The following is a 16,297-nucleotide window of genomic DNA, read 5'->3' on the forward strand; positions in this document are numbered from 1 at the left end:
CACACACACTCAGATAAAAAGGAAATTGCATGCAAGCGCACACAGCCAGAAGCACTTTTTGTCTCTTGACACCAAGACTTTATATCTCTGTCTATCTGACGGAGTCTCTCTCTCTCTCTCTCCCTGTCATCTCTATGGGGCTTCACCAGAGGGAAGCACAGCTGGGCTTCTGCTTCTCTTCCTGTCACTCTCCCCTCCCGCTCTTTCCACGTCGTCTCCACCTCTTTCCTCACTGTCCGCGTTTCACTTTCTCCGATCCGCCCTCACTTTCTTGTTCCCTGTTTTGTTTTCCCGCTGCTGTGATTTTGAGGCCTCAGAAGCTGTGTGGGCATTTTCAAGACTTCCCGATCAAAAACCTGATCGTCCGTGGAAAAAATTAATTGTATTTTCCTTGTAATATCTAAGTGGTTAGCCACCTGTGATGATCAGTCCCACACGACTGGGCTTGTGGCGATTCTCCCTGCTCCTGTTGACATGCTTGACAAACGATGACAGACTGGCTAAAGAAACACACATGGCAGGCAGATTACCAAGTATTTGTTATGACTCGCTAGAAAGCTATAATAATTTTAGTCACCGCAGAACAACCAGCCGTCGTGTGTTTAATGTTTAATGTGGTGTTGCTTTATCGTTAGCGAAACCTTTTTTTTTTTTTTTTGACTGGAAGGCAGCAGCATACACATTTGGAGATAAAATGTCCACATTTCAAACAGCAGACTGTGGCAGGGCTGCTTATATGAAAACGCTGTGTAGTTTTTACACAGAGAAAATATGTTTGATATGGAACTCCATGTTTGAGAGAAGGTTTCTGCTCAATGGTTCCACTCAAGTGGTGGACAGTCAGTATATTTACTTGAATGCTATAATGAAGTGCATTTTTTATTGTATTGAGTTTTGTTTTGTTTTGTTTCTCTTTTCTAAAATGTGATTGGCCAGACACTGAGTTGCTCACAGGGGAAAAGCCAATCACAGTAGCCACTCTCAACTACAGTGGTGGAAAAAAGGTTTTTGGACACCCCATGCATTTGTGAAATATTGCATTGCATCACCCTTAGGTCTTCAAGTGCAATTTCTTTTAGTACAGTCACAGCCAAAATACTAAACAAATCCTAAAAAAGCCATTAAAAACTTAAAATTTATTGGTTCCATAAAAATACATAAGAAATTTTGAGTATTGTGCCATTTTGGTACCAGTGATGAAGGTCGTTCTTTTTATTAAAAGACACAATTTTTGTTGCCAAGCTTCGTGTCTATATAAAGCCAGCACATTTGAAAGTTGTTCAGACACAAAAATGGCTAAAACAAGGAACCTAACGCAGGAAACACGTCTGAAGATAAAGATTCAACTGTCAAGAATTTAGTTTTGTTAGTTTTTCTTGTAAACAACAAACAAAAAAATATAATTTGTATTTGTTTGTATCTGTCTAATGCAGCCACACCTTTCGAAACACACAAAAAAAGATTTTTCCACAAATATTTCATGATAATATTTGAGATTGTGTAAAATTTTAAGGGTGCCCGAAAACTTTTTTCCACCACTGTAGGTTTGATGGAAAAGCAGAAATACATCATCCAGCTCTGGGAAACAAACACAAGCAAGTCACTGCCTCGGTGCGTTAATCAGGCGGTTCCTGAGAGTTCAGGCTCTGTAAAAGCATTGTGAAAACAACACAGTAACGTGTTGGCATTAAGAAGAAAATGTACTTTTGAATACCTCAGGATTTTTTAAAAGCAAGCACTCCAGTACTTTAACTCAAGTAAAAATGTGACTGACTGTGTATTTTGTCCACCACTGGTTACATCAGACGTCTGGGACCATTATAGGTGTTCACTTTTAAACACGCTATCCTGTTGTTTCATCAAAGAACCTCAAGAATTGGTTTTCCTCTGCATCTTCATCACACTCATTGTCTGTTTATTGCAGTAAATCTCATTCAGCAGAGCCACAGGCATTGCAATTACTGGCATCGGTACTCATTTATAGCTGCTCCCCACTCTTTTAGCTCTGTGTGTGTAATTACACTATTTTTTAATCCAGTTTCCAGCCCGCAAAACTTGAGAGTTCTTCAGAGGTGACAACAGAATGATGAATGGGGTTTCCAGCTTTCAGGAGCAGGGGCAGGCGAGTGTGAGGCCGCTGGGAATTGAACCCGTGACCCAGTGGGCGAGGGTACAAAGTCAGACCCAGTGAACTCATGCCCTTACAACGCCCTTAACACCAGAAACTGTAACCAGTAAAATATTAGAAAAAAGCCTGAAGGCCCCAAAAGACTTAATGGGATTGTGGTATAAGACTGTAATTGTGTGTGTGTGTGTGTGTGTGTGTGTGTGTGTGTGTGTGTGTGTGTGTGTGTGTGTGTGTGTGTGTGTGTGTGTGTAAAGTGTAATTATGAAGTCTCGGTCTAAGGGGTTGGGGGATGACGGTTGAATGCTGATTTCCCCTGGTGAGCACTGGAACATTCCCTTAACACACACACACACACACACACACACACACACACACACTGGTGCAGTGTATGTGTGTGTGTGTGTGTATACATGAGTCTATGATTGTGTGTGTGTGTGTGTATGCATGTATGCGTGTGAACATCTAACCTTGTCGCTGCCCTCTACCACCTCTTAAAACTGGCAAGTATGTGCTGCATTTGTATTTGTGTGTGTGTGTGTGTGTGTGTGTGTGTGTGTGTGTGTGTGTGTGAGAGAGAGAGAGAGAGAGAGAGAGAGACGGGGTTCATCTATTAACGGTGATGTTTGGGGTCACCAAGCAGAGCTACAGCTCTATTTTAGTTGCTGTCAGATGCAAAGCTTCCATCACTACACTTGTTGTGTTAGAAGTCCCTTCAGTAGGAAACAGCACAGAGGTAAAATAATGAAATGTGTCGATAGAGAGCAGCTCTCAGGGCTGCAGAACCAGCCATCAACAGCTGTCAGAGCTCAGCACCAGAGGAAATTTTACATTGATTCCCTTTAAAGCTGCTGTAAGGAAATTGTCTCTCAGCTGAACGCTCTGGATCATTGCTAAGTTGACCTCACTTTCGATTCCCTCCTTTGAGCAAATGGCACTCTTTCATGATTCACACATTAGCAAATGAAAAAAAAAGTAACTTTTGAACTGTTGATGGTAACATTTGCTATTAAAAGTGTTTTATACATTGGCAAGTTGAGTATTTACATTGGCCAGCGTGATCTGAAACAGCGTTTAGACCGTCTTCATTGTAAAACTCAGTTGACACAGCTGACACTGTTAAAATTCAACTGATAGTCTATTGATACTGCAGGATGTTGAGTATTTACATTGAACAGGCTCATGTGGAGTTATCTACACCGACTCAAGTGTGAAAGGAAAGTCAGCTGATACAAAGTCTAGTCTGCTGGAGTGATAATTTACAGCATCACTGGGTATTTTCACTCTCACGTTTACTTTGCTTTTTGATACAAGACAAAGTTTTGAACTGAACTCTATCATTTGCTTTATGTCTCATAGGCTCACCTGTTCAGGTATTAAACCCTATGACATGAATTCATGGTGCCTGTCACAGTCATTTAGGATCGGGCTCTTTTTAGGGAACAAAAATCTAAAGTAATTCTTTCTCTGAAACTGTAAATGATTTTTATTGAGACTAATCGTTGTTATAGTTGACCAACTCTTTATTTACGGCCGCATTACTGGTGAAAAGACATCCGCACACCTACTCACCTACATACACACACACACACACACACACACACACACACACACACACACACACACTGGCTCTGCACTATACGTCCACAGTGAAGAAGTGTAAGGGGATATGTAATATCCTGGAGGTCCTTTCCTTAAACTCACTGTGAACAGCTGCTGGTCTCTAAAAGGCTTTAACACCAATCAACTAATGGACTACACCTGCAGTGGGCTCAGGTTGTCATCAGTGTGTGTGTGTGTGTGTGTGTGTGTGTGTGTGTGAAAGGTTTAGGTGTTCCCACCTGTGTTAAGTGATGAGGTAAGTTGACACCAGGAACAGTGTGTAGGAAACCAATGCTTACGTTTGCACAGCTACCTCATGCGCACACACACACACACACACACACACACACACACACACACACACACACACACACACACACACACACACACACACACACACACACACACACATTCACATATTCAGACAGGTTGTTCACTACCAGTGCAACACGAACAATCCCTAGCAACAGAAAGCCGAGCCACTAGAAAAACTACTTTCATCACACAGTGGAGTTCAGAGGTGATGGACATGGAATGAATAGTGTTTACTCTTTGCTTTTCTCTCTCACACACACAGTCAGTCTCACAGTGTCACACACACACACACACACACACACACCAAAAAAAAAAACACTTCTACTACTACTACTACTGATTTGGGGTGCAGTGCAGAGCGGTGGGAGAAAAACTGCATGGCTGCTTGTGTTTCTGCACTCAGAGGGTGACACAGTGGGTCTGTAGCACTAAAGGGCGGAAGGGGAGCAAGAGCATGATAACGAATGCTCTAACCTTCAGAAACTCTCTCTTTGTGTGTGTGTGTGTGTGTGTGTGTGCGTGTGTGTGTGTTTGGGGGGGGGGTTACAGTTCTCTCAGTCTCTCTGGATCAACAAAAGGATGACATCTTTCCAAGACACCAAAAAAGAGGGCAAGTTTTTATGTGTCTTGTGCTACAAAATGTCAATCTTTTGTCCATCACACACACACACACACACACACACGCACACACACACTCACACTCTTACTTGCACCTGGCTCGGACTCGACTTTGCTACAACACAGCCTTAAGGTGGACGTACTTTGTTTTCCTGTGGTTTTCAACAACAGGAAATGTCCCCGGCACCTCCCTCTGTGTGTGTGTGTGTATGACAGCGAGTGTGAATGTGCATGTGCACGTCTGTGTGTGAAAGACAAAGAGAAGGAAAGTGAAAGTGTGTGTGTGTGTGTGTGAGAGAGAGAGAGAGAGAGAGAGAGAGAGAGAGGGAAGGACACAAAAAAATAAAGTGTTGTGAATTTATGCGTAAGGGTGTACAGTATGCACGTATGCATGCATGTGTGCATGTGTGTGTGTATGTAAAAGTGTGTGTTTGCATGTGTGTGTACGTGTGTGACTATGTCGTGATCCTGTGGGCCAGTCAGTCAGCCGGTCAGTCAGCGGGGCCCAATGCAGACTCAGTTAATTATTAAAATGTCCGTGCTGTGTCTGATTCTGTGTGTGTGTGTGTGTGTGTGTGTGTGTGTGTGTGTGTGTGGATAGAGTTATAAAATAATAAAATGCCCCCCTCCCATCTCCTCTCATTTCATCACACTAGGACAAACACACTCCGAAAGGTCTAGAGAAAAGGGAGACAGACTGTGTGTGTGTGTGTGTGTGTGTGTGTGTGTGTGTGAGAGAGAGAGAGAGAGAGAGAGAGAGAGAGAGAGAGGGAGAGAGAGAGACAGGTGGGGCCACCATCACAGATGAGACTTTGGGGAGGTAACCTGCCTGTGACAGCCGTGTGTGTGTGTGTGTGTGTGTGTGTGTGTGTGTGTGTGCGCATGTGTGTGTGGGTGGGTGACAGCAGTGAAAGCCCACATATCTCACAGACCAAATGACACATGGTGCCATTATATTATTATATCCCCTCTTTTCCCTTTCCTCTCATTTTCTTTTTTCATTTCCTCTGCTCTGACAAACTCTTCTCCCTCTCTCTCTCCTTCAACCTCTGCTCTCCTGCTCTCCTTTCCTTTCTTTCCCTCTCTCCTCCTCTTTTTTTTTTATTTTCTCTCCCCCTCTCCGCTGACATTCTTCCAGCCTGTGTTGCTGAGACCTCTGATCTATCCAGAGGGATTTGTGGTCAACACCCTTCTCTGCTATTCTCATTATTCCTCCTCTCCTCCCTGCCTCCATCCATCCATCCTCTTTGCTTGCCGGCTCCCCACGGAGCATTTCTTTCCTCCTTCTGCCTCCTTCCGTCACTCTCTTCTTCCCCTATGAACCCCTCTTTTCTCCCCCCGGCCTCCACCTCTCCTCCTCCCTCTGCACCTCTCACTTTCTCGCCTCTCCCTCTGCTTGATGCATGGCTGCTTGACCTGTGGCTGACTTGCTCTCTCCATCTTTTTCTTTCTTTCTCTTTCTTTCTTTCTTTCCTCCTCTAACTTTCTTGCACTTTCCTCATGTCAATCCATCTCCCTCCCGCCCTCTCACTCCTCGCAGCTCTCCCTCCTCCGTCCCTCTCTCTCCGTCTCTCTCTCCATCCATCCTCCCTCCTACAGATTAAGATGGGAATAGGAGGTTTCAGTTTTGGCTGGGGTCCAGCGCTCTAACGGCCACAGACGACCCTGCCTGCAGCGGTTTAGCGGGGCTCTGTAATGACACTTGTACCTTGAGTAGCTCAAACGCAGCTCTGCATGCAGAAGTTCCTGAACTCCTCCAGACGAGGATCCGAACGGAGACGGCGTCGCCTCTCATCCCGAGACCCCGGCTCACAGAAAACTGCTGCTGGCCCTATCATGCGGGCAACCTACCAGAAACAGGCACGCAGCCAATCTGGTGCACTAAATCGCCGAGAAGTAGTGGAAGTTTTCAAGATCCTTGTGTTAAAGGAACAGTTCGCCCAAAATACAACACAAAGATATTTTTTTTTTCCAACCAGATAGTTTCTGTGTGAAAGTTTTCACTCTGACGTGACCCTCCTGGTCTCCGGGCATCCCATATTCCACAGCGTTTGGAGGCAAAGAGTTTCTTTGGGATAACATTTCCTGCCAAAGACCACTGGCTTACTGTATCTATCAGCTTCAAATGAATATGGATCACAATCGGATAGATACAGTTTGCCAGTGTTCTTTGGCAGGAAATAGTTCCCGATATATTTCTTCTGCCCCAAGGGCTTTGGGTTATATCAGGTATCCATGTATTTTTTTTTTTTTTTTTCTGTTGCTCTTGTACATTTTTGACAGTTTGAGCACCACAAACGAATACTCATCCAACCACATTGTATTGGGGTGAAGGGAAACAACAGAGATTGTGACAAACTGGAAATCTCTCAAAAAACTCGATCTGGATGGTTAGACTGCACGAGGGGTAAATGTGGGGAAATACATTTTTTTTGTTTTTGTATTTTGTATGAAGCTTTCCTTTAATTCTGTTTTTTTTCTTGTTCTGTTGCCATTGAATGTGAATTCCCACACGCAGTCATGACTAGTCCATGAAAAGGCAATAATGAGAAATCATTGCCATGCAGTAAAAAGACGACAAGGGGACACATTTATGAACGTACTATATGATGGAAAATATAGATGGGCCAAGAAAATATGGTTTTTTTTTGTCTTTTCCAAAAAAGGCTCATTACTCCACTGAATTGTTAGAAAACAGGCAATTTCTCCCTCAGTTTGACCTCTCCCCCTCCCCCAACACACATCACCAGTCAGTGTGAACCATTTGTGTGCCTGTCAGTACATTGTATCTACAAGTGTCCCCAGGATATTACTCTACCCCGCTTGCTCCAAAATGCTCCTACAAGTTAACACGTATTCCATATGTCCCATCTGGTTCTCAACAGGCCTTTAATGGCATTATCAAATACATTACAGATTGCACAAATCAATATAATGTTATGTGACAATGTCGCTGCCCCTATGAGCTTGAGCTGCCTCCCAGATGTCAGAAAACAGCTCTGAGAAAGAGAAAGTCACAGTGTGTGTGTGTGTGTGTGTGTGTGTGTGTGTGTGTGCAGCCACATTCCTAGAAGTTGCAGATGTAAGACAGATGCTACGTGGACTCACAAATATGGCAAGAAGGAGAAAAATACAACAAGAACGAGCTTGCGTTTGCCAGTTTGCATGCATGTATTTATGTGTGTTTGCGTTTATATGTTCACTCGTATGTACATACTGGTAATGTGCCTGTGCAAGTGTGCATGTGTGTGTGTGTGTCTGCACACATACAATATAAATTTGCTTAGACGTTGCATTTCTTTTTGTTCATCTGGCTCTGATGATTTTTGTCCTCTTTTCATAGCTCAGGTTCCCTAAGCACCAAGTCAGTAAGGCTTCCAGCTTAACAAGCACACACACACACACACACACACACACACACACAAACACATACACGAACACACACACACACACACACCACACATGGGCCAAAACATCTCTGGAGCCAGCCACAATGCACCATTTGTACAAACAGCACAAATTTGCCTGTCTAAATCATGATGACTTTCTCAGAAACACACCAGGGGACGGAGAACATATCATGGAAGGAGGAGAGGAAAGGAGGGGTAGAAGGAAGACGCGATTTGGAGAGTGACGGTGTGAGGAGAGGGTGAATGAAGACGTCAAGAGAATGGGGGAAGAGGGAGGGATTGATGGATAAAGAGATTTTGAGAGGAGTTGTGAAAAGGAGTGAGTAAATGAAAACATCAAGCCAGTGATGGATGGATGGGCAGTTCAGAACAGGTTTAACAGTTTACAGAGAAAAGAACTGACACCCGGTTATTGGACTGAAACCTCTGTTATCTCAAAAAGTGTAGAAATTAAGAAGCACCACCTATTTTCTGAATGGTGGCTATTGTTATTATTATTATTATTATTATTATTATTTTTTTTTTTTATTATTATTTTAATCGTTTGAATAGGTTTTAGGGGCCCCACCCCAATGACACTTACAGTGAACAATATTTATGAGGTTTTCATGTGACTACAAGTTCAGACAAAAGCAAAATATTATAAGTTCATAAGTCATCTCTGCACAAAGCCATGCAGACTCTGGTCTCAATTATAAAAGCAATTTTTTTTTTAACCATCCTGTGAATGCAGACACAGCATTTTATACACCCCAACTATAAAACGAACTGCCAACAATCCTCTTGGCCACTGATGATGAGTGATTTATATATCCTTCTCACACAAACGTCTCTCTCTCTCTCTCTCACACACACACACACACACACACACAACCACTCCTTAAAAGATAGTAGAGGCAGCCAGGATGGCAAGGCCGGTGCTGACTGGCCGACTGAGGTATGGTAGCTGAGAGGGGACATCAGGCACCGAGATGCTGACACTGTCCTTTCATCACCCGATCGATGACAGTGCCATCGCTCTCTCTTCATCCTTCCTCAGCTTTAACCTCGCTCACCGCTCCATCAGGACGGAGGAAGCGGCATCAAAACAAACCAAAACAGCTCTGGAAAGCTGATCGGAGCCAAAGACACCCACTGCCAACTGTAGGCTGTGTATCCATAATATACCTTTGATAGTATGTCTGGGTGGACTTGATAGACATGCCGGCCATAAATAACTATGGGACACATGGAGAGACAGAGGGCTTGGAGCTTCACCATCAGATTACTGCACAGACTGACTCACTAGGGGTCCAAAAGACTCAAAAGACCCTCACCAGTTGGTCTGTGTGTGTGTGTGTGTGTATAGTGTAGTGTGTATGTCTGTGTGGAGGCAGGGATATCCTCTCCACAACTGCGGCTGATTTATTCTACAAAGACACAGCCCCCCTGCGTACTCTCATGCGCGCGCACACACACACACACACACACATCCGCTGTCTCCCTAAGCAGGCAGCTCTGAAACAGCTTTCCAGGGAATCAGGGAGGATTATGGGTGGTGACACCAACCCCTAACCTCAAAACATCATCATTAATCCGCTCTACCCTTTGGATTTTTACTCTTTCATACGGCATTGATATTCCACTGACTGACTAGCTGATTAAGTGATGGATCGATTGAGCGCTTGGCTGATTTTTCCTACTATACCACCACACTTTTAATCTTCCCATCCTTTCCATTTGCACTGGTTTTACTCACATATTGAGTCTATTAATCACCAAACATTCTTTTGTCCCAGTCACAAGTTGCTGGAGCCTTATGGGCTTCATCTACATCTGTAAAACTGACTAAAACATTTGTTTTAAAGTGATGTCTTATTGCGCAATTTTTTTTTTTTTTATCATCCCTCAATTTCTTTCTTTCTTTCTTTCCCTTTCCCTAACTGCTTTTCCCCACATGTATCCCCGGTGTTTTTTCCATTAATCACAGCTCTGTGAGTCTGTGAGTTAGCTGGAGCTAAGCCTTACGGGATCTGCAGTCCACAGAGGAAGCCCGAATGGTTAGACTGCATCTCCTCTTTCTCTGTCAGAAAATGAAGTACTTGCATATATGCATCTGTGTTTGTGTGCGCATGTGTGTGTAGTATTAGTGTGTGTGAAAGCGTGAAGGTGTGAGGGACAAAGCTAGACATGGTGTAAGACCGCAGGACAAACATATGTGACCACTAAGAGGGAGAAACCGTCTGGGATGGAAAAACCAGCCACAACCGATGGAACAGCACTGTGAAACTCTCTCTCTCTCTCTCTTTCTCCCTTTCTTACTTTAATTGCAGCTGCAACCATTTTGAACACGCTCGGCCCGGTGTGCTCCATCCCCCTGCGCCCCCAGAGTCCAGTGCACTCCTGATGATGCATCGAGCCTTAACACCTCAGAGAGAAACCGCTCAGAAACCTGTCCAAACCAGGTCTGCAGCAGGCTGAGGTATGACCACCGCCACGATCGAAACCAGATGGGATGTGAAAACCAGACCGCGCGGGGTAATTGTAGTTTTGTACAGTGATGTAAAGGTATCACGCTCCGAGCTTGGAGACATATGCTGATTCTGGTTTGGTCATAAACTCTTAACTGAGGCCAACTGAGCAGCAGTGAAACGACTCTCAGCACTGTAATTGCTCACACCAGTCGAATTTGGGGTTTGTGGTGAACTCCTGCTGCATATATTGCATCTCATATTTCTCTCTGCCTCTTGTGTGTGTGTGTGTGTGTGTGTGTGTGTGTGTGTGTGAGACAGCCTACCTTATGGTTCTTGCCATGTCTGTAAACCATCCAGTCCTCTCCGTTGGTGCTGACTTCCAGCTTGAAGGTGGTGACGTAGTAGGACTTCTGCGTTTCCTTGGAAACAGCACCCTGAGTGGCGATGCCCGTCAGGACCTTCAAAACATGGAGGTCCACCTGGAGAGGAGGAGGAGACAGTCACTATTGGTGCAAATGCTCACCCTTTATCACTTTCAGCACGCACTCAAACTCTAATCACCACGTTGAAGCCGAGTCCAGACCCTAAACTTTTGCTTTAATCCCCTTGAGGAGGTGCAAATGGACCAAAATGACATCACCTGGCAAAAAGTATCCTATCAGGCCAAACCAATCTGTAACCATCCGTCACCTTCCTACTTCTCCTTTCTTCTTCTCCCTCTCTCCCTCTCCCTCTCTCTCTCTCTCTCTCTCTCCCGCTCTCCTAGCAGATCAATAGTAATGACCCAAGACTCATTTTAATTTCCTCCCATACAATAGCCATAATCACTTCCCTATCCTGACTGCTGATGCCAAAGCTACGTGTGTGGCATGCTGCTTGTTTGTGGTAGTAAAAAGATTCAATGTCCAATCCAAATGAGAGGGTTTCTAAGTTTAAAAATGAACCCACAGAGAATCACATAACTGCCTAGATAGATGCTGAACAGAGCAAAAAAAAAAAAATCTCTCAATGTGTAAATTACACAGCAAAAAATACTGTTATATCACTTTTTTTTTTTTCTTACAAATTTGTTTGAATTTTGATGGGAACCTTGAGCACACTCCAAGTCAATGTCCAGACAGACCTATGGACAAATCTATTATCACTGACAGCATGGTTTTGCGGCTAAAGAGAAGTTATCCAGACAGTGCATGTTCCCTCTGACATCCCCTCACTGGGGAATACAAACATGCACTCACATTACTTTGAACTCATCTCAATACTATAATACACTGTGAAAACGATTAAATGGGCTCTACATATAATTTGTTTGAAAGCTATTTCTCAAGCCACTTAAATCTGGGATTCAGATTCCCAGAGTCCCTTGATAAAGACTTGGTAAATAACTGCTTTACACCAGCAATTCTGAAACTATTTTAGATCCAAATGGGAAATTACGTCTCTCACACTGGGGCTCCGGGTCATAACATCTTTGTCAATTTGTCGTCATGTGGTGACCAATCAGAAACATCGCAGCAATCCATTTCGCCAGCCTGTTCTTTAAGGAACGGGATTTTACATGGGAGTGAAGTGCAGATAAAGCAGAGAACAGATGAATAAAGTGTGTCAGATGACAAAGTTTCTACTGTAGGTTGGAATATTTATTCTGTTCCTCTGGTGCTGTTGAAACCAGCAGATTAATCATAACTAGTTCTGTATGTGCTGTGTGTGTGTATGTGCTGTGTGTGTGTGTGTGTGTGTGTGTGTGTGTGTCCTGCTGGGGTATAGTACAAAACACCGGGGGAGGTAAAATGCTGCGTTTGTTATCTGTCAGAGAGACAGGTGTTTTAGATTACCTCCAACACACACGTATGTGCACACACACACACACACACACACGCTCTTAGGGCCAGACTGAGACCCACCTAGACAACTAATCGATAGTCCGGAACAGAGGAGAGGAAGAAAGGGGAGGGCAGTGTGTGTGTGTGTGTGTGTGTGTGAGAGAGAGAGAGAGAGAGAGAGAGAGAGTTGCTAAGTGAGTATTCCCTGGGAAAGCTCCTCATCAATCACAGAGCTGTTAGAATCACAGAGCCACAAGCGCTCGCATCATCAATCTGCGCCACACCTCACTGAAACAGACCGGAACAGAGAGGAACTGCAGCTAACAGAACAGAATAGAGTAGAATAGAATAGAATAGAATAGAACAACATAATGGGGTACATCTGAGAAAGTGCCTGAGAGAGAGATTTAAACCTCACACGTGGCTCTTGAGCCAACACAGCAACACACACATGCCTGAGACACACGGGTACACAAATCAACATTCACACACACACACACACACACACACACACACACACACACACACACACACACACACTCACACACACACACACAGTCATAAGAGGCCATGGGGTGCAAGCTGCAAGAAGGAGAGGTATATCGGTATTTATGACAGCTGCTTGTCAAGAGGGGAGCTGCTACACACGCGCACACACACGCACACGCACACACACACACACACACACACACACACACACACACACACACACACACACGCACACGCACACATGCCTCTCTCTCTCCCCTTCTCTCTCTCTCTCCCTCTCTCTCTCTCTCCCCTTCTCTCTCTCTCCCTCTCTCTCTCTCTCTCTCTCTCTCTCCCTGCTAGGTGTTAACACAGCACAACAGCTGAGAGCCTCTGAGGAACGCAGCAACCCAACCACAACACTGCTGGCCACGCACAGAGAGGTACAACGACAACATGAGCGAGGCAGAAGCTCAACTGTCGAGCCAGTTTTACACACACTTGTGAGGAAAAATAATCTGAATTAGGTGTGTTTTCATTGGCTGGGTTAAAGCATACCAGGGGGCTAAAAAAAAAAAAAAAAGAAAGAAATCCACATATCTATTAAATAATGAGGAGTCTTCCAAGAGTTGATTAACATTAGGCAGGTTGTTGTTGTTCTTCCGAGTCAGCTATCATTCATGTTCCATGCATTTTAATGAAAAAAAAAATCAACCTGGCAATGTTCCAGTGAAAAACTAAAGGACATAGAAACATGACAGAGGCTTCAGCAGCAGGTATGAGGTGGGGGGCAACTTACTGACAACATGTCAGGGCATCCAAAGCCTCTCTTGCACCACTGTGGTGCACAGGCTGATCATTCACTGAGCTGAACTGAACATTTTCTTCATTAGAAAAGAGCCAAGCCAGGCCTTCGAGCCAACGTTAAAACTGTTTTGGGATGTGTTGTTGACATATCCATTGAGCTTTTCTCATTTAATACATCATCATTCACAAAAAAAAAAGGAAAAAAAACCTTGGATTTGGATGGAAATGCAGCTAGTGTAAGACAAACAAGACTAGAGAGACAGCGAGGAACAAAGAGAGGAGGGTCAGGGAGAGGGAGCGCTGGCCAGTGGCTCTCAGCTGCAGTGGAGGTAAAACAGGCAGGAAGCAGCCAGACTGATGGAACCTTGGCCTCCTCCTGCCTCTTGGCCACAGGCCCTTCCTGTGTTTCCTGGCTCGGGCCTCGACCACGTTGGAGCTCTGTCAATCAGACCCATCGCTACTATTTCTCCTGTCTGCCTATCTTAGACACAGTCATATATAAGGCTGTCCCTACATAAACGCAATAAAAAATACATAATGATGTGGTGACAGGTTCATAACCTGTTTACATAGAGGCGGGGCAGCCTATACTGCGGAAAATCTCCACCTCAAGTCATTTAGCCTCAGGCTCAGGTTTAATATCTTGATTTTGTTTAAGTAAGTGAAAAAAAATGCCAGTTGGATGAGATAACCTCAGTTGTTTCCAATGCTAATCCACTTGTTTCAAGAGTTTTGATACTATTGGGCTATCTGTCTTATTCTTGTTTCAATATATATATGATAGATAGATAGACAGTTAGGCTGATTTTTTTTTTTTTATCTTATTTTAGGACAACAGGATTTTCTTAGACTGAATATGACACTGAAGGACAGATTTTTTTTTTTTTTTTTTGCAGTGTAGGGATCAGCGACACTGTCCAATAACAAGACAGTCACAAGATTGATCCCTGCTGCCAATGCTGGCATTAAAAGCCATTTGCATGTCCTTTTTCTCCTTGAGCACGACACACTAACCCTTTCCAGCTCCCTCTTTGCAAACCGGTGGATTGCAATCTTTGCATAATTCCTCAAAGTGCCTTACATGTGTTTAGTTATGGACAACGTATGGCAAACGCACTATTTTAGCACAGATTTTTGAGTGGACAGGAACAGTGGTCCTCATCCAGATGATCTTTTATATAAACATAACAGCAGGAGTCTGCCTGCTGTTCTGCCTGCTGGGTTGAGTCCATGTCTGCCTTGGCGGTGGGTGAACCTCACGCCCCAGGCTGCCCCTCAGCCTCTCTCAGTCAGACAGCCTCATAACTCATAAAGCTTGGCACATGGATGGCACAAAGTTGGAACCATGACGGAACGCAGGAAACAATGCCTTACCCAGGCATCTAGCTGTTAAACCTGGATATTAATACACCCCCAGCTCACACACACAAACAAACACACACAAACAGAGCTGTGGCATTGTTAGGTAAGACTTGTCAACGCCAGAAAAAGATGAGGCTGAAATGAACGAGTTATCTATTTTTAGTTCAGACGGAGATCTGATCACTGCTGTACAAATTCTTTTGTCTTGATTTAGTGATAAGATTCTGTGGTTGCATCCATGGGTGGCAGAGATGAGGAAGTTAATTAAACTCACTCCTGTGTCACTCATAACATTCAATATGCCCAGCGTCTGAGATAATGAATTAATCCCACTTAATTTCCAGCGCAGTTTCATAAGTTTCCAACAGCAAGTATAAATAATTTGAAACATGGCTGAATAAGACAGATCAGGCCACCAGTATCAAGAAAATGACCCTTAATTCAAGGAAATTTGGAAAGAAGTTGATTGGCAGTAGAAACAAGTGGTATTACCCCATCCAACTGGAAATGTTTTTTCACTTGTTTTAATAAAAACAAGAAATTAACACTGTATATCAGACTAAAAACATCTTTGCAGTGAGTAGAGTGCTAATTCAAGTCAGAAATCCCTAATGAGACCTTTACTCCTTTAATAATGGAACCACTGTTTCCTACATTCCTATTTGCAACAGCTTGAGGACCCCCTGATTCCCCTCTCATTGCTTTTTGCACCACACCTCCATGGTTACAAGGTGCAGACATTCAGCAGAACTCATACCTGTATGTACTCCCTGTTGTTGTCTTCATTGGGTGTCCAGCCGTTGTCGTCGTAATTGAGTCGAGCCTGGCGCGGCAGCCAGCGGTCATCGTAGAAACTCGATGAGGCTGTAATCTGGTCATCTGTGATCTTCCCCGACTCCATACCGAACGCGTTGCTACAGTGGAAAGCTACAGGGAGAGGAGAGTTAGATGAAGCCGCTGAAAGTAAACATAAACTCAAGTTCAAGTTTTTCTTTTAACTGAGAATTCATATAGTCTTATTTTTGTCCTGTTGGCAGCTGTGCACTTACTCTCTGTGACCTCCTTGTGTGTCATGTTGTATCGTGCCGAGAAGCCATCTTTCGCCACAGCCATGTCAGTGTGGAAGGACAGAGAGAGAATCCCAGTAGATGATTGGATTTCAGGAGGCACTCGGGTCCCACAATATCGACCAATCAGAGGCCCCACTGTCAAATGGACAGGAAGTAACGGATTAGCCACTAAAACAATCCCTATTAACATATTGTACACAATTAATTCTGCGTATAATGCATTTAGTTTGGTCATTTGTTTGTT

At 44.0% G+C, this 16,297-nt stretch overlaps 1 protein-coding gene across 1 annotated transcript in view; it reads right to left on the reverse strand.

Moving 5' to 3' along the window:
• Positions 1 to 16,297, reverse strand: part of LOC115380278 (neuropilin-2-like) — a 109,149-nt gene that overhangs the window by 49,246 nt on the left and 43,606 nt on the right. The window contains exons 5-7 of the mRNA XM_030081376.1: positions 16,033 to 16,188; positions 15,741 to 15,910; positions 10,847 to 11,002 (exon numbers count right to left, since the gene is read on the reverse strand). Coding sequence (XP_029937236.1) covers positions 10,847 to 11,002; positions 15,741 to 15,910; positions 16,033 to 16,188 — 482 coding nt within the window. The remainder of the gene's footprint in view (positions 1 to 10,846; positions 11,003 to 15,740; positions 15,911 to 16,032; positions 16,189 to 16,297) is intronic.

This window comes from Myripristis murdjan, chromosome 21 (assembly GCF_902150065.1).
Source record: "Myripristis murdjan chromosome 21, fMyrMur1.1, whole genome shotgun sequence".
Lineage (NCBI taxonomy): Eukaryota > Metazoa > Chordata > Actinopteri > Holocentriformes > Holocentridae > Myripristis > Myripristis murdjan.